Here is a 19,586-nt window from a genome sequence, read left to right as displayed (position 1 = left end):
ACACATTTGAGTGATTAAAAAAACACGATCTAAGCGACAGCAAGCACGGGGATAGTAATATAATCGTTCTAAAGATTTAAATCTACCAATTTTAAAAAGTGGTGATAAACAAAGGATATTTGCTGGTAACTATAAAATTGTATACGTACTCTCATGTCGCATGGGTTAGTTCAATATTGAAGAATGCCAAAAAAATTTAAATGAAGCATTGTAAACCATTTTCGAAATATTGTGTTGTAAAATTTGTCCCACCCTGTATGTGAAGAATTGAGTTTGCCGAATTGTGTGGTTTAAATAGGCTGCGATCCGAAAACTGTAAGACGCCTGGCCAAACTTCTGCCATTATCTTTCTGTCATTTTGTTCTTATTATGTCAATGACCAGTAGAATAAATAGGATTTTTTTGAATGAAAGAACAGATGACTATATAAATAGCTCAAGCGAAAGACTTTACACAGTTATTAAGAATTAAGCTTGTCTGTAACAAGATGTCGAAATATTGCTTACTTTTATTATTGGGTATACTCAGCTTGGCAGTTATACAAGGTAAATGAGAAGATTAATTTAAAATCTTAAACATAGTTGTGACTAATTTCATTCTTGTACAATTATAGTTGCAGCTCAAAATGTACGATGCAGGTCTAAGACTTTATCTCTGCGGCGTGGGCAACAATTTTGTCGCCGAATCTGTGTGAAAGCAGGTGTGCGAAATGAGTGCAAAAAAGTTAACTTATCCTCTCGTGTTAGCGTATGCCCCGTGGGTTGCTGTCAACTTGGCGATAGTTGTGTGTCGATCAGAAAACGAAAGTTTTAAGAGAATACACCGATCTTTAAATTTGTTTATTATATATAAAATACATATTTTTTTGCGAGTATTATCTCTAAAACACGGAAACATAATAAAATGTTTATAAACTGTTTAACAGAAAGACTATATTTGGGATGTTATTTTACTGTGAGTTCTTAAAATATGTATAAACATACCCTTAAAACCGTTAAAAATAATTTACCTGCGTTAAGCTAATGTTACCATCCACGATATTGGGAACTTTGCCTGACCTGCTGTCATTATTATTCATTCATTTTGTTCTCGTTATGTCAACGACCAGCAAAATCAATATAATTCTTTAACTGAAAGAATGGATTATTGTATAAATAGCTCAAGCGAAAGGCTTAACAGAGTCATTACGAATTAAGCTCGTCCCAGTTAAGATGTCGAAATATTGCTTACTTTTATTATTGAGTATGCTCAGCTTGACAGTTATACAAGGTAAATGAGTGGAAAAGAAACAGATTCCTTTGTAATCTTAACTCCTCAGCACTCTTAAGCACAGTTGGGAATAATGTAAGCTCAAAAGTCGGAAGTTCTGATATGTAATTATATGTATGTATGTATATTTAAGCGTCTGCCAGTAAGAACGACGTGTATTAAAATAAATAAAATGCTGAAATTTAAAGTAAGAGTTTATTAAACGTGAATCGCTACGCGCATTAAGGCTACGAGTACACTGGAAAATGACTTTAACAACTGTTTCGATGATTGGAAAAAACTTTGGCACAAGTGTATTGGGCCCAAGGGGGATGACTTTGAGGGAGACGGCGATTTTGAAGAATAAATTAAGAATTTTAAGACTATGAACAAAGTCTTACTATTTTTTGCTCATAGTAGTATGTCTCCTTAAGTGTCGCAATATCAGAACGGTCGCGAGAAAGCTTAGCCGAAAATATTGGGTTTGACAAGTTTTTCATCCTTGAGAACCAATAGCTTCTGCAAATGAAAGGCTTGAGACTTTTAAACCAAGTAGTACTTGAACATAGAAAATCTATTTAATAATAAATTAAGACAAGGTTAATTAAAAAGGGTGTATTTTAAGATGAAGTTTGTCTGTTAGTACTCGAGAGTAAAGTTTTAAGAAGGATTTTGCGATTTCCTTGCAACAAAACTTTTTCTGTATTATATTTTTATAAATTATTTTACACTCTTATTTTTATAGTAAAAAAATAGATAAGTTGTTTTGTTATTTATGTTTGTGCTGATGATACTTTCTCTTTTCTCGCCGCCGTAAATATTCATTAAATCTGCATAATATTTGTACAATTGCTGTCTGAAATTAATAATAAAATGTGAACAATTACCCAGACATTTTATGAATAGGTAAGACATATAGTATTGCTGTCAAAATATTTACATTATGGGTATACATATAGTTGAATTGTTTGTATAAAAGGCTATGCGGAAGCTTGAATATCGCGTACTGGAGTCTTACACTTCGCAGCCTACAACGTAATATTGTCAAAAATGACAAAAAATTTGCTGTTTATTTTAAGCTTTGCTTTTATCTGCATTGTTGTGATTAAAGGTATGTAAATAGTGTTCATATTTTATAATAATTTATATTGGTAAATAACTTTTTTAAGCGCAAATCCCAAATTGTACGCCTCAAATCATTTCCTTACTTCGTGGCCAACGCTACTGCCAACTGAATTGCCCACCAAGATTGCCTCGCTTTCTTTGTGTAACTGCCACAAAGGACATTCGATTACCAGTATGCCGACACGGCTGTTGTCGTTCTGAGAACAAATGTGTTCCAGAGAAAAGACCTGGATAAACTGTGTTCCGCTCGAGTGTTGAATAAATGAATTATAACAAAAACATTTTTGTTTAAAATTAACTAAAATATGTTTGACAGCAACTCAAATTGATTTCAAGTTTTGAAAATCAGTGTATTAACTACTTCCGGTTTCAGTACGAACTTTATATACTCAAAAGCTTTGTTTGTTAAAACTTTCGCTTGAAAGCTTTAAGTTCAATGAAGATGTTGAAAAGCTTACTTGTATAATTCTTTTCATAAGTATTAAGCGCTTTTAATATTAATGAGTTGCTGGTTTTTGTATTCTTTTCTAGTTCGTCCTTTCGACAGAATTCATAGATGCGTCGGCTTAAAAGTTAGAGTGAATTTTTTCTAAACTTTGACATACATTGGTCTACATATAAGCTGTTAATACTGTTTATTTAAGCCAACTGTAAGTATACCCCGCGTAAAACGTTCTATCAACTTATAATAAAGTTGCTAAATACTTAGGAACATAACCGAAAATCTTGAATGCACAAACCTTTCGATTCCGTTATACAAAGAAATAGTGTGCAAAAATTAACGATATAGACGAAAAATGCCAACACCTTTCTTGGAGTTACAGTTTGATCCGTATCGCTAAGCACCAGAAGAAAACGTTATGGCTTCATCAGCTATAGGTTAGGTTTGGTTTGTCTGATAGGCTAATGAGCCACGCATAGACTTGCTTTCATCATTTGCGATACTAGAGGGAGTTTCATTACGAAGTTCATGAGTATTAGTTTTTCTTTAAGTTACTTGTGCTTGACGTGAATTTCAACAGATTCTAACGATACCTATTCCAGTGTCTAATACTGTGGTGCTTCTAATTGTTTAAAGCGCAGCCTTGCCGATCATTGTTTTCCAGATGCCGTGCTCTAGACATTACCTGCAGTTTTCTCGACCTGTCAACCCCATCTGCAGGCGTGCCATGTTCTTGTATAATCATGTTCCTACAGTCCGAGTATCAATAGGAGCTTTGTATATTTTCGAGCTACCGTTTTACGGATGACTTTTGCAGTTTTGCATCCAGGTAGATCGTTCTATCGCGTTTTTTTTTTTGATTGCCATGTTCCTGCTCAGATCGTCGTATAGACAGTGCATTAATTTTAATTTTGATCACGTTTTCAGCTGATTGTCGTCCCCCACTCTTGGCAATCTCGCCCACTATATCACTGACCTCTATGTCTTTGTGTGGTATTCAGTAGATGGAGAAGCAAGCTTGGTTCTGGGGGCAATTTACACTGCTGTCCCGATTTCCAAGACGCAGCTGGCCGATATGCTTGGCTGTTCACTTAGTCTTTACTCTGGAGTTGGCTGGTGGGCTAGCTCTGCGGGTCTTCAGATTTCAATGAAGAGATCTAAAGGTTTAGGACTAGTTCAAGAGCTGCCGTTGGAGTCGTTCTTAGCGCTCTCGTTACGAACAACGAAGGGAAACCTTTCCATTGTAGCAACAGTTACTGATAATGATATTTCGAAATCAGTAGGAATTTAAACCGATAGAATTTTCAATTCCTGTTACTTTGAATGAAATTGTTTTCTGAAAGTCTGAATAATAAACTAATCGAGTTTAAGTTTTAGACGTTTTAAGGTATGAGGAATCAGAATTTGTAACTTGTATTTATGGAAATAAAAGGTACGTACGCACTGATGCAAAAAAAAAAAGAAAAATTGAACATTTAAATTATAACCAGTTTTTTATTTCTAGTTTCATAGCTTGAAAATCGGACAGCATTTGAAAAAATATTTTTTTAGTATTTTGGTTGAGTAAATTAATCACGTTGGTGTTAACTAGTGTAACGTCATGAGTATGTGTTTTGAAGCATAAAACTATAAAATCTGATTTATTATTGTTCTCCAATATACGAACTTCTGGTTTTTACAATATGTCTTATTCAAAAAGTTGTATTATTAAATTGTAGAAAAGCAGCAATGACCCAAATGCAACTTAATGGCCTGTTATAAAAGTTATTGTTTTTTAAAGTACTACTTATATAACAAAACCGAGTAATACTATAGATGAAAAATGAAAAAGTGTTCACTATACTATTTGTATGCGATTTATATATTTTAAAACTCAGAGCTTATTCGGACTTCGAAAGGTAGAAACTGAACATTTAAAAATGCTTAAACAATTTTACGGGGCTTTACTTATTTTCGCTATCTTCAGTGCTGTTGCTAAAGGTGAATCAATGAATTTTTGAAAATTTATATTTTTCCAAAAAACATAGTATGATACATGAATATTTAAATTGTTTTGTAGCGCAACTACCGAACTGCGAGCCTACGCTTACTATCATCACTAGAGGCCAAAGAGCCTGTCAACGCAATTGTGCGCCAAGGCAGCCGGCAAATGACTGCTATAGATCCGTAGGAGTTCTGACTGTGCGATTATGTCCCCCGCTCTGCTGTCGGGATGCTAATAACCAATGCGTTGTCGCGATAAGAGTTGGCAAATAAAGCCCAGCTAAATAAAAGTTTTAATTGCCGTAAAATAATGTAAAACACTGATTGAAAAATGATATTTCTTGTAGTTTTATTGAAAGTGGCTTTTCAGTTATTTGAATAAGCGAATTTTATTATCAATTTAGGATACTTTCGGGCCGAAAATTAAATTTCGTTATTAGAGCTCTTTTTGACTAATTACTTGAAGGAGGAACAGAGAATGATATGCATTTGAAAAGTCGGTAGATGTAGTCAAATACCCTTACGTCGAGCATACTCAGATTCAAGGCACATTCATAGTCAACACCAATTGTTCACTAGATAATCAATAATATTTTATCAGAGACCTATATTTTGGATGATATACTATATTAAACGTAAAGTGATGTCTTTCAATCGCAACCAGTTTGAATTCTATAAGACTTATGCTGAAGATACATTGAATTGCAGACCACTGAAATTCAACTCACTCTGTATACCTGTGATAGATATTTATGATATAATTATGGGATCTAATTCTCCAATGAAACGGATTTCCTTAATATCTAACGCATAACTTTGCTAGCTATCTCGGAGAGCGGCCACTCCTTAGCAAATACATATGTAATCTGATATATAAAAGGCCTTCAAAACCCCTTAAAATTTTCTGAGCATATTTGGAAATCGTCTCTGCAAATCCTAAGCATCATTTATCTATTCTAGAGCGGCACGAAAAGTATTTAGCCTCACCGTTTGATTTGATCACAATCACAAGAAACATTAACCGACACCTAGCTTGTTCGCATAGATAGCTACTATCAAAACCTCAATGGAACCGGACTAGTAGATTTGGAAATGGAATAAGGCAATAAATGCCCGGTCTTCGTCAGACAAAGCTAGTTCTGGGAGCGTTCAATGCAAAACGGATCAATCAACTAATTGTTCTTTCAAGCAACAAATTAAACCAGCTTGTTGAGTTTTATAGAGATCACTGCAGGTTGAGGTGTCATTTGCAAAGATTCGAATACTGTTCTACAGATCTGTGTCGATTCTGTAAGCAAGGGGTAGAGACAGCAGAGCACATAACTACTCCTTCATTACCATGCAATCGCAAGAGTCAAGCTTTCAGGCAAATGAAAGCGGTAAGAGAGTACGCTCACAACCATTAATCTAAGAGCTGTATTTAGCATTTTTCATTCAACGGGCTTAAATCAAGTTTTGTGATAATAGGAGAGGCCATAATAGACTATAGTTCTAATCTAAAATCGAAGGGTGATTCATTTTTTGTTTTTGTGTCCCAACTCCGAACAATCGAGAAGTGAGAAAGTTATCACCGCCGTGGAAGCCTATTTTAAAGACCTCTATGTTAATGATAATTAAAACAAAAAACTCCTTCACAACTATAAGAAGTTTCCCTACAAGAACTTAATTTTAATCGTTCAGTTTGTATAGCAACCATATGCTATAGTGTTCCGATCAATTTCTTTGGATAAAAGGAATAAAATACCTACTTTTTCATAGAAGGGCTTTAGTTTGATAGCCCAGTTATATGGTAGCTATGTATATGCTAGCGTTGTCCTATATCGGCGGTTTTGCTAAATGAGTGGCGTTTTGGTTAGAAAAAGAATTTCAGTCCAATATCCCAAAACCTGAGATATAAGTTCGCGTATGTACTGACATCAACTCAGCTTGTCATGCTGATTAATTGTATATGCATATAGGATCTTCGTCGTTTCCTTTGGGGTGTTAAAAAACATCGTTGCAAACTTAATATACCCTGTTCAAGATAATGACCGCAATTAGCTGCTTACTAATGAAGCTTACAAAAGGCGGAAACAATGAAAAGAGCTTTACTATTTGAATTAAGCTTTCCTTAAGACCATATAAAATCACTGGCTGGCTACAGCTCTTAGTGATTAAGGAATAAGTTCTTACTCTTAAAGTTAGCAAAAGCTGACACAGGTTTCACATGCGCATAAATATACAAACATACATACATGGCACAAAACCAAAAACCTCAAAAATTAATGTGTGGTGAAAAGCTTGAACACACGTGAGTGGCTCGCTTCATTTAAATATGTATGTATGTATAAAGAAACAGTATCAATACCGGTTAAAGCGAAAATTTTGAGAGCAACTGGAAAAACACGTGTGTGCGTTATTATTATTTCAAAGGCATTTATAAGTGGTTCATCAACCGATATTACAAAATTAAATGCGAAATGCTAAGTATATATACAAGTATGTGATCAAATCAAATCTCAGTGTATATTGCGTGTCATCCCAATTTAGAACGATCAGTTGAAATGTTGAAATATATTTACGCAGCTTTGGTATTTTCTGCTATTTTTCTCGCTGTAGCAAATGGTGATAAATAATTACAATAACAGTTAATTCGGTATATATGATAACTTATTGATTATCTATGGTGTCTTTTAGCACAAGCTTTGGTCTGTTCGCCGCTAGATATGCAGGTGAATAGATTTGAAACTGTCTGCGAGCCCAATTGTGCACCGAGAGAACCGGCAAGAACGTGCATTAACCTGTCAAGATCAGCCACGATCGCTATGTGCCCGCCACTCTGTTGTCGGGATAGTAATGGTGAATGTGTGGCAACTGTGAGAATTGGTTGATTGGGAGCACTGTTGAAATTTATATTGAGTTGAATGTGATAAGCAATAAAGAAATATAAAGAAGAATAAATAAGGTGATCGAGGATGTTCATAATCTTATATTAAATTAAAAAAAAAAGTTTTTCTTAACAAACTCTACTCTATCACATAAATTTACGTGTTCAGTGAGAGTGGATGGTGAATAAATCTAATGAATGAGAATCGAACGCTAAGGTGTAAGCGAATTTCCAGGTGCTAAAGTAATTCTTGGGTTTAATAATTTCTTTAGAAACGGCCTAAAACGATTGGAAAATCTAAGACACTATGTGGGTTCTCTACTATCATCTTTTCTTAAACTTCGCAAAATCTGGCCTATCTTTTTATATACGAATAACATATTGTTCGTAGATCACTGACAATTTTTTAATCGTTATGTTATTCTAGTGCCCATAAGTTGCCAGGGATTGATCGAAGAGACTTTAAAATTTTGAAGGAAACAATAACCAGACTTCTAAAGAATAAGTGTAATAACCCCATAATAAAAATACTAAATCTAAAATATGTTTAGTTGATACCCTTATATTTGGAGAGAGCTATTCGAATTTTGCACAAAACAGCAACTGATCAAATTTGACCCAGACTGATCCTTTTACACAGCGCGTACGAACCAAATTGATAATTTCTCTTTCATATTATGGTACCACCTTTTTATGTTCATGTGAAGTTATGTCAATTAGTATGTGTTCGGCACGAAAAGCTTGTCTAACGATTTTTACGACGAGAAAAACTGAACAACGAGTTTGCTTGAAATTTTGTGTTCATTGTCATAGAAGTGTTGTGTGGAGTCTACTTTATCACGAATACTAGTATTAAAGTGGCACAAAGCATTCAATGGAGGTCGAGAAGTCATCGGAAACTGGTCTAATGCGAGTCGTCTATTCATTTCTGTTATTGAGTATAATATCGAAAAGAAGTTAAAGAAATATTGTTTGAAAATCATCGTCTTAGCGTCAGAAGACCTCAGTGTCCGTCTATGGAACGGCTCAACACATTTGGTGTTTTGGGTATGAATCGTGTCCATGAATCATATCAAATGACCTGAATCTTTTACAAACACGACGCCGTTTTACAGATAGCAAATGAGATGTTTGAGAACGTAGCTGAGAACCCTACATTCGACGAATATGGCTTATGAATATGACGTCGAAACTGATGCACAATTGAAGAAATTCTAAAAAAAAGGCGAAAGCAAAAAAAAAAATTGGACACACTATCATAACACACGCCCACTTACTATCGGGTAAAAGCCCATCCATTTGCCCCTTTTGCGATGACACCGCTTCTATCAAACACTTACTCACACTCTGTCCGATGCTTCACTCAACAGCCCACAACTCTGGCAACATTGACCTCATAAAACTACTAAGTGAACCTTCAGAAAAAAACGTTATGATTGTATGTACATATATAGATTCTTAAAAACCAACGATTTGTTAAAACATATTTAAGCAACTTACATCTTTACTAACCCTTAGCAAATAGAATTTTTCACCTAGTTATAATTACAAGACGGCTGAAGGCCTCGTAGCCAGTGCTGCGTTTATGTATTTATATAATAAAACTCCTTTTTGTTATATGAATTATTATAAATAAATAAATAAATAAAATTATCTCAAGTGCCAAAAGACCATCTCAGCCGAGGCTCAGCAGCCAATTTTGAAGGCGAGAATAAATATTTGTATTAAAAGACGTGAAAAAGTTGATTTTATTTGTGTCAGTCCTAGTCAAATATGATAAAATTTCTCATGTGAATGATAAATATATGGATTAATCACAATATAAACGGTAAAAGAACAATCAATCAGCCAATTTATAAGTGAAAGGTACCAAAAGCTAAAACAAACAAAACAAAAGAAAATTCAGACAAGCCCTCAACCACAGCTGTTTTGGATGCGAAAATGTCTTTCAGATTGATTACTACGGGGAAATTCTACAACAGCAGAATAATGGCTTTTGACTGAAAAGGTTTTAATTTTTATTCTTTTTATTGACAAATTACTTCCGCTTCATTTCACGTATAAAAAGCGAGTCGAAAGCCAGTCTACAATATTTCAGTCTAAAATATTGAAGCTTAACCATCAACCACCACACTTGAAAATAATGAAGTTTTTCTACATAACTATCATTTTGTTAATTTTAAGTTTGGCTTTAGTTCAAAGTAGGTAAAATTTATTATTTTTTTTTTTAATTTGAAAAAAATTTTTAAATATTTTACAAAATAGTAAAACTATAAAATATTCATATATATGTATTTCTAAAAAGAAGTATTCTCTGTTGCAGCACAAAGAACCCCAAATTGTCAACTGCAACGAACATTTTTCTTAAAGAAGGGTCATCGCGTCTGTATACCATATTGCCCACCAAAAGGAACCACTTGCATAACGGCTGATCGACCCACGCAAATACAATCCTGCACCGCCGGTTGTTGCCGCTCGGGCAATAGATGCATTCCCGTGAGGAAGGGTTAGTGTTCGGAACTAACGAAAGTAGAGAGATGCATATATAGTACAGATGTATACTTAAATGTGTAAAATGTCTTTAAGGGAAGCAGTAAATATTTCCTTAAATAAATAAATAAATTGCTGAATAATGAATAATATGTTTTTTGAATTTGAGTGTTAAGTGAGATCAGACTATTAACACAACTATTTTTAAAATATTTATTTTAATATTAAAAAAAAATAGGTATATATTGTATAACAGGAATGTGGTCATTGGAGATAACTAGCTTTTTACAAATATATTATCACTTTTCACCATTTTTTAATTATTATTAAAGATTTCCATTGATGTAGAATAATTTTATATAATTGAAAGGCCAGACTAATTTAGCCTTCCCACAAAATTTGGACTTTGTTTCGAATCTCCTACGGGAAATTAATCAGCCAACCTCCTATGATAAAACTTATGCCAGAAGTATGTTTTTCTAAGTTTTTGAGAGACTCAGTTGTTCAGCAGTAGGCCGACCCACTTTCAATTCACTAACCTTGCAGTTTCCGTCTAATATTTCATGACTTAGTATTTATATACATTTATAGGCAGCAAGCACATCTTTATTGACAGCTCGAAAATGATTAATTGAACTAAAAGTGTAAAACCAAAGTCGATAAAGAATTCGTAACAATATATTCAGCTCGAACTTTTCCATATAGCTCGAAGCCATCCTTTATCTATTCACGCATCCAAACAGATTTGAGAACAACGAAGATGTAACCGATTTAGTAATCGCTGTAATCCTGCATGAATTTGAGGCTGTCAAGAGAGCGGGGATCTGTCCTGGTGAAAGTTTTACTCATATTCATATAAATTTCAATAGGATAGTGGTGATGGCTACCGAGGTTGGCAACCTCTTCGTCTTTCATGCTCATATAAATGATATAAGTGGTAGATGATTCCAGTAGAATGGCGATATAACTCATATAGCTTTTAAAGATATACAGCTTTTAAAGGTTGTTTTTCATACATGTAGCTTTGAAGGTTTTGTTATCATATTTTAAAATGATTCCGGGCAAGTTACCGCCATGTCTGGCTCGAGAGGCCAAATAATTTTGGGACACTTTTTGCAGCAATTGGGTCGTATGTCAACAATAACGCATGGAATTCTCTTCCAAAGCGTCAATCGTCTCGGACATTTCTGCATTTAGACCCACGACGCAATTGATGATTGTTCGGCTTTTATTTCTGCACGAGTTGGATTTTGTAAGTCCACAAACCGAGATCGTTCTGTAAAATTTTCCATAAAGTGTACGGGCACAATTTCAATTATTACGCAAGATGGCGGGTGGCAGCATTTGGGGCTTCTTCACATCATGTGCGCATGGTACGGTCTGAGGATGTGAATTAATCACTGGAATAAACGTGGTGCGAAACCGATCCATGGTTGCTTGAATTACCGACTCTGCTGAGCGATTATGTCGAACCGAATTATTATTTTGGTAATAAATTTACACGATTTGCACACGCCGTGGCAGAGTGAGTCTGTTTATTATAAAATTGCACACCAAATTGAGTATAAATCAAGTAACAGCTGTCAAAAAGATCAACTCCAAAATATGTATTGTCTAAATGAAAAAAAAACGAAAGCTTTTACCGAGTCTTATCAAGAAACAGTTTATCACTTAAACATCAAGGAGATATGATTAACCAGACAGGAAGGTCTACCTAAGAAAATGTTGCGATGGGTATTTGTGAAAATTTTTCTTTCCAAAGACTGAGTTATTTATTGATTTACGACCTATAAGGTGGCCAAAATTAATACTTCTTTACTTTATGAATAACTCTCAAGAATACTCGACCTAGCTGACAATAACAATAATTATTCACGAACTTGAATCTGCTGTCTTAGAGGTATTGAACCCGGAACTAGAGATTTAAAAGAAAAAGAAATGGTAATATACATTGTACTCACAATAAGCCATAAAGAAATATAGTAAACTGAATTCTGATTGCCACAACAAAACAATAAATACTAAATATTTAAAGAGTATTGTATTTAAATAGTCTTACGCCTTAACATTTTGGTCTCAATTAAGTATAAAAGGCCATATCCTGGTTTTCAGTTTACAGTACAGTTTCGCTTTCACAATAATTAAGTATAAAAATAATTCGAGAAAATGGCAAAACTCGTTTACGTAACTGTAATTTTACTGCTACTGGGTATTGCAATAATTCAAGGTGAGTGTCATTGACATGGTATAGGGATGCATATGAAGGATACATAATTATGAATTTCTGTTCCATGTGGAATAAATAATAGTTTCATGAATTTAAGAGTGAAAGGAATTTTTATTTCAAAAAAAAACTTGGTTCCGAACATTATGTTCTGGAAGTAATGGTGACAGCTAATATAGGTTTTTGTTAAATAGAAATTTAGAAATTTTCTATTCTACAAAAATTTAGCACTTTGCTAAAAAGATCAAATCAGCGATCAAATATATTTTTTAATTATTATGCTTGAAGTATATATCTTAAAGGCCACTGACTGCTAATTTTGGTTGTAAATTTTAATAGTTTCGACTTGTTGTTGAGTCGTATATCTTTCCCTGATGAAATGGCAAGCCTTACTGAATAGAAATATTGTATCAAAAGAGCGGGAAAAAATATGGCGTCGTTTTCTGTCCCTGTCAGTCTACTTTTGTAGTGCCCTGTTGAAAGATGTTTTATTTACGCGAATTGAGAAGTTCTCAAAATTTATACTTGTGAGTTACACTATATATAAATTGTCATTATACCCTGAACAGGGTATATTAATATACATATATACCCTCTAAAGTATTCACATTTGTATGTATATAAATGATCAGCATGACGAATTGCTCGTTTGTCCATCTGTCTGTATATAGTCGAACGATTTGAGATATCGATCTGAAATTTCACACATGTCCGTTTTCATTAAGGAACTGCTCATTTGTCAAATCCGCCTAAATCTGACAATTGTAGTATATAGCTGCCATATAAACTGACCGCTCAAACTCAAGACCTTCTATGGAAAACTTTTTAAATTGACAAGATTTTTGCCCGTATTTTGGGATGGAATATTTCCTAAGGCATCGCTACCACCTCCGAAAAAAATGTTCAGACTAGACCACTATATTCTCTGTATACTCTTTTATGCTATAATAAACGCATCGGTGAAGAGTATTATAGTTTCGATGCAGCCGAAGTTACAGTTTTTTCTTGTTTTTAGATAATTTGCTCTTCATATAATATCCATTAATTAACACATAACTTCTTCAATTTTCGGTGCAGCACAAATTTGCCAACCCTACACATTGAATCTGCGTGCTGGTGAACGCATATGTTTACGTAACTGTAAACCACGTCCAGGCGCGTGTATAACGGCTGTAAGAACAATTAAGGTACAAACATGTCCACCAGGTTGCTGTCGATCGGGCAGTGGTTGCGAATCCTTGAGGAAGGGATAATTTAGGTGTCTAATGGATGATTTGTTACTATATCAGGCCTCTGAGCCTGTTATTAATCTATACATAAGAATGTATATTGCTCATCTTCTTTTAAACAAATATTAGAAATATAAATTTTATAAACGAAAACACAAAATTTCTTTATTAAAGTTGTTGTAGTAAGCTTATTGAATTCTTAGCATTGAGTAATAGGTTCTATCGTCTCATATTTATAGGAAAAACTACATACATATGTATGTACGTGTGGAAATATCTTAGTCAACACAGCTTGAGGGTTTCAGCTGTTTAAACAAAACGCAAAAGTAATTTTTTCCCAAAAGTTCGTTTTTTTTTTTAAAAACCTTATAATATTCCGAAAATTCAAAGAAAGCTAAAAACAAACAGTAATTTTCTGTTTTATTGTTTCTTAATTACAGCAAATACTTGTAGGATTCGCATATTTCTGACGAATCCTGGTCAACGCATATGTGAACTCAAGTGCCGGCCACCTGGTCAAATGCCGGTTACGGAATGCTACACAGCGCCACGCGTCTATCGTGCAGTTGCTTGCCCCAGACACTGTTGTCGTTTGGAGGGTCTCAGTTGCAGAGAGCGTTGAATCTGATTTATATGATTTATACAACAGGTCAATTTAAAAGTCTACAACCTACCATGGAAAAGCACAGCTTATTTGGGAAAATTCGTTTTTTTTTTATTCCACATATTTCACTTCAATGATAATAAACTGATTATAGCCACCCTTGGTATCTTTGGATACCATTTTTGTAGTACAATTTGTCTTTTGCTTCAAAATGGAGCTCAGTTTTGGCGATCACCTCTTCATTCGATATAAATTGCTTCCTAATGAGTATTTTTTTAAGATCTGAGAACAGGAAATAGTCCCTGGCGGGCAGATTTGAAGAGTTCGGTGGATGCAGAATTAATTTGACGGAGTTCATTGGCTTGGTGAAACACACTTTCGTTTTTCGGTGAATCCGTCAATAACATTATGCGTATCCCAAAATATAAATATATCAATTAATTCTAGTAGCGTCTATGTTTAAGGTCGGGGACTTTTCAATTCACCAGTTACTTTCTTCTTCTGGAATCCGACAAAAAGTGTAAATTAACCTGAATACAAGGTGATTTAGCTTATGCGTTTTGAAAAACGAGAAATTTGTACATTTACGTTTTTATTCCTTTAGAGCGTTAAGTATACATATTTGCAACGATTGCTGCATGAAGAAGAAACTATTCGCTGCAGTTAGTGTGAATTTATTCAATGGCCTTCAGCAGTTTCGCTTTCAGAAAGTTGTGGACAACATTTCCCTGATGAAAGCTTCCAATCCATCCAAACTTGATGAAAATTAAGCTGAAGAAATCTTCTTCAGAATAGCAAAATGTCTGGTTTGAACCTTTTTTCAGCCAGAAATATGTTTTTCTGGTGTACCATGTAGAAGTTATTTATTCAGATATATGGTTTTCAATGATGGAATACTTTTTTGGGATTGGTTTTTTGGAAAGCTTTTACTTGATTTATACTTACTTTGGTTTGATTTTGCATAATGAGCAGAATTTTTGAAAATCGAGCAAAATCATTACAGAAACAATGGTTTGGTTGGCGCAACAGAGTCAGAAATTCAAGCGACCATGCATCCACAGAGGCGCCTTACAATGCAGACTATAAAAGCTATTGCTGCTGTGAAGCAAAGTTTCGAAGAAGACCTTAATGAGGAGTCTAACCGTCAACGCGTGCAATAATTGTAGCTTCGGCCATCCTCTTTATGGAAGATTTTGCTCGTTTTCTGGGGTGAGAAAATCCTATCCTTCAACGATGAAGCTCACTTTTGGTTGAATATGTACGTTAAAAAAAGAAAATGTCGCATTTGACGTAATGATAATTCAGAAGACATTGTTGAGACGCCGTTTCATTCTTAAAAAGGGACTGTTTGGTTTACTCCACGGCCAGTGGGAATCATTGGTTCATATTTCTTAAAAGGTGTGGCGTCGAAGACCTTTCGATGTCACATCGCTAGAATAATTTTTGTGGTTAAATAAAGCATTTTGTGTACGCAAATATGTCCAAAACGATTGATGCCTTGGAACAGTGCATTCGGCGCATTATTGCTGACATATGGCTCCAACTGCTGCAAAAAGTCATCCAAAATTGGGTCTGTCAGCTGAAATTTATTCAAGCCAGCTAATATTAAGCTAACATCTTGGCCATAACATTAAATTATATGCGTTTTATTTCTTCTTGCGAACCACGTGCTTCAAAAAAAAAAAAGAAACATCCTTTAGAAGACCTATTACAACGGTAAGTTCTGAAAAAAAAATTTTGAAAGGAGTACGGGTACGATAAATATGAGTTATGAAAAGACCAACATTCTTAAAAGTGTCTTCGAATAGAAAAATAATTTTCTCTGTCGGCGTGTAGCTCATAATTTTCAGGTTAGAGGGTAAGAAGTCTCACAGTTGCCATAGTGCCGCTTCATAGAATTTTATTTTCTCAATGGAGTTGTGAAGTGCGGTAATGGAATATTAGAATTAGAAGGTTGTTGTAATATTTTTTAAACACCATATAAATGCCTATATTGAAAGTTAAATAAAAAGTATACACAATTTAGCTGATCCAATCTGTGCGTCTCACAAATCACCATAAAGCTTTTGGTTTAAAATAACACAAGACGAACAAAGCCGAGAAAAATGTCTGAAAAAATGATGAATCACTGAAAAGTAACAAACAAATGTAAATCAAGAGGAATAGAAAGTGAAATAGCTTTGTTTGGCTGGCACAAAGTCAAGGCGCGTCGCGTACAGCCATGCCATGCCACGTCATCTGTAAAACAATTTCTTTTTAATATTTTTTTCATACGTCAAGAACGTAAAAATAACACAGTTTTTAGAATAATTTTTCTTGTACAAAGTAAAAAAAATGGTGGCTTGTGAGCTCTTTTACAAAGTAAGTGTAGTCTCACCTGATTTAGAGGCACTTTGTATCTGAGTTTGTGGGTGGGTGTATTGTCTTGTCATTGACGCCCGACTTGTGTAGATATTTCAAATCTCAGCAGGCGACTGCCGCCAAATAACGCAACACAGCCAAGAAAATAAAAAGCTCTCGCAGCAAAGCAAGATAAAGCCAAAGAAGCGTCGAAGGACTTTAAAAACTGCAAAAACATGAACGTGGAATCTTACGAAATCTAACGGTGTAAGTAAATGAAATAAAAATCAACACAGGTAAGCAGCAATAAAAAGCCACCTTGAGTCGGGCAAAATGATTTATTTATCGCGAAATGCGTTTTTTGCACCAAGCCAAGGTGGCGCAGCACAATTCAATGGCAACAGCTGCCCCCACTACTTCAGCCACTAAAATTGATTGCCAAAGTGTTGTTGTGTTTTTTCTAACCACACCACCCAAACAAAGTTATATGAATCAGGTTAATTATTCAAGCGCGTTATCAATGTGTGTGGAAGAAACTTGTGCTGTGAGAGAGTGTTTGCTTCCGAAAAGCTTGTAAAGCTGAGGAAGAGCGAGAGATTGCAAAATTTGGCAAATACTTTGTGAAATAAATGTTAGCATTTCCAACGAAAAGTATATGTAGGCATGTACAAATGGATGTCAGATAATCTGACACATTTTGTAGGCTTTTCATGCAAAGTAGATTGACTTATTCATATTGTAAAGCGTTTAAGATGTAGACTTTAGTGCGGCGGTTGACTTACAGCAAATGATGAATTGTGCGTTTTTCTAAAGAATAAAGTCAACACAAACATACGCATAATACGTTTGAGGGATGTGTGTGTGGCAAATCCATCATGGCGTATGAGTAACTTTTGACTGCAGCCAAGTGCTCTTGCTTTGACAAAGTCAATGGTGTGCTTTTGAGTTTAAGTAAGGTAAATATTTTGCGTTATATATTAGTTGATGCGCATTAAGGGTGAGGTCTTTCTTAATAAGTGAAAACGATTTGTAAGTGCAAAGTAGCCAATTAAAGCTATTAGAAAGGAGGCAATTTTCTTTTATGCATTCTGACAACTTTGGCAGCTTAGAAAGAAACAAAAGATTGATTGAAATTAGTCTTAAAACAAATTAAACCAAAAAAAAAATGTGAAATTCAGTTGAACTAAAGTTATAGTACCCTCCAAAAGTATTAAAGTTATTCATACGAAAACTTAAATTTGATAGATTAGTTTGTATGACGGCTACATGCTATATAGTCCGATCTGAACAAATTCTGCGGATCTTGTAACTTTTACTTTCGAAATACAAAATAAGACTGTTACTTTGCACCAAATTTCGTGAAAGAAAAACAACACAAGATAAAAAGAAAAAGCCCTAAAAACTTGGATTTTTTACATAAATTTTGAGGTTATGTGAAAAAGGTGTTCATACAAAAGTTGTAGATCTTGTGTTTTTGTTTGGCTAAGAGAGTAAAACTAATGCGGCCGTGTAAACTGACGTTGAGCAATACCAAAAGCTCCGTTAGGATCGGGAAGGACCTTTCCGAGCCGTTCAATACCATACAAGGTTTCAGATATATTGATATCTCCTAATATCAAACAAACAGTCGTCGCAGTCGCGACTTGGCTCTCACGTCACTGTTGACAGTCATAACTTTCAAGCCGTAGATAATTACGTCTATCTTGGAACCAGTACTCGTATCAACACCACCAACAATGTCAGTCTGGAAATCCAATGCAGAATAACTTTTGCCAACAGATGCTACTTCGGACTGAGTAGGCAATTGAGAAGTAAAGTTCTCTCTCGAAGAACAACTCTAGAAGTCACTCATTATTCCCGTCCTGCTATATGTTGGAGAGGCATGGACGATGACAACATCTGATGAGTCGACCTTACAAGCATTCGAGAGAAGGGTTAGGCAGCGGCGAATATCACATTCGATGGAATGATGAGCAGTACGAGTTATATGACGGCATTAAGATGATGTATCGAATTAAGGGATCGTCTCAGTGAGATATTTTTACATTATCGGATAGTATATACTTTAATAAGCATTCTCTCAAATTTTGAAATCGAAATTCAAATGGTGTTTCTCAAAGGAAGAGTTTTGAAGATATCTAGTTCCAATTTGGAGAAAAGTGTCACTCGCTATCGTGCTATGGAAGCTTTCCTTTTTTTTTTGAAATCTTCCTGTTTTTTTCTACGAAAAACTGTCGGCAAATTTTATGAAATTTTGCCTATTTACGAGAAATAATTTGAACAAAATCTTTCCAAAATTATGTCCGTGACTGGTCATTGGAACGTTCTTATGTCCGGTTATAGGAATTGCTTTTGTTTGGAAATATTAATGAAAACTTTGTGTTCATGAAATTTGTCCGGTTATGGTAGATGTCCGGCTATGAGGACAGTCTGTAATGAGGAATTTCAGTGTATATGTATATCCTATAAATTCAACCCGAAAACGGTCTTTTAATTTATTTTGTCTCACATGTTGCAATAATGGTATTAAATCACTCGGAAGTTCGAAAATCTGTATATAAGGTATATTGGGGGTAATGACAGTATTGACCTGATCGACCTTAGACTTTTACTGATATTTTCGGTAAACAATTTGATTTGAGGCACAGCCGTCAACTTGTTCTGTACCTGTGGACTTGAAAACCTGCTGTACGACTTCTATTATTTTGGGATGTGTGATGGAATACCTCAAATTTACTCAAGTTTTATTGGGTTATTTGGTGCTATTTATTCTCTGGAGCACGGGAAATACGCATCGTCGTGATCCAGTTTCGTCCATTTTCACGATTTAAAAGGGGAATGTCATGTAACCAACGCTTCAAATTCGACTGAAAGTAGTCCATTAGTTTCTGAGGTGTAGGATTTTTCCTAAAGGTAGACGGTTCATGCCCATTTTTCAAAGTTTGACGTCGACTATTAATTTATACAATTATCGCTCTTTTAGTAGTTTTTTAACTAGTATATGTATAGCGAGTAGGTGGTTATCGTTTGATTTC

The 19,586-nt window shown here is 34.8% G+C and overlaps 1 protein-coding gene and 1 long non-coding RNA gene across 8 annotated transcripts in view; one reads left to right on the top strand and one right to left on the bottom strand.

Moving 5' to 3' along the window:
- Positions 1-19,586, bottom strand: part of LOC126759875 (uncharacterized) — a 565,378-nt gene that overhangs the window by 11,288 nt on the left and 534,504 nt on the right. The gene's annotated exons all lie outside the window — the stretch shown is intronic.
- LOC126759873 (uncharacterized) lies at positions 12,321-14,229 on the top strand. The gene is made up of 2 exons (XM_050475053.1): positions 12,321-12,381; positions 14,048-14,229. The coding sequence occupies exons 1-2, from the start codon at positions 12,321-12,323 to the stop codon at positions 14,227-14,229; spliced, it is 243 nt and encodes an 80-aa protein (XP_050331010.1).

Source organism: Bactrocera neohumeralis, chromosome 5 (genome assembly GCF_024586455.1).
Source record: "Bactrocera neohumeralis isolate Rockhampton chromosome 5, APGP_CSIRO_Bneo_wtdbg2-racon-allhic-juicebox.fasta_v2, whole genome shotgun sequence".
Taxonomy (NCBI): domain Eukaryota; kingdom Metazoa; phylum Arthropoda; class Insecta; order Diptera; family Tephritidae; genus Bactrocera; species Bactrocera neohumeralis.
The sequence above is the reverse complement of the archived record's forward strand: the minus strand, read 5'-3'. Positions and strand labels throughout refer to the sequence as shown.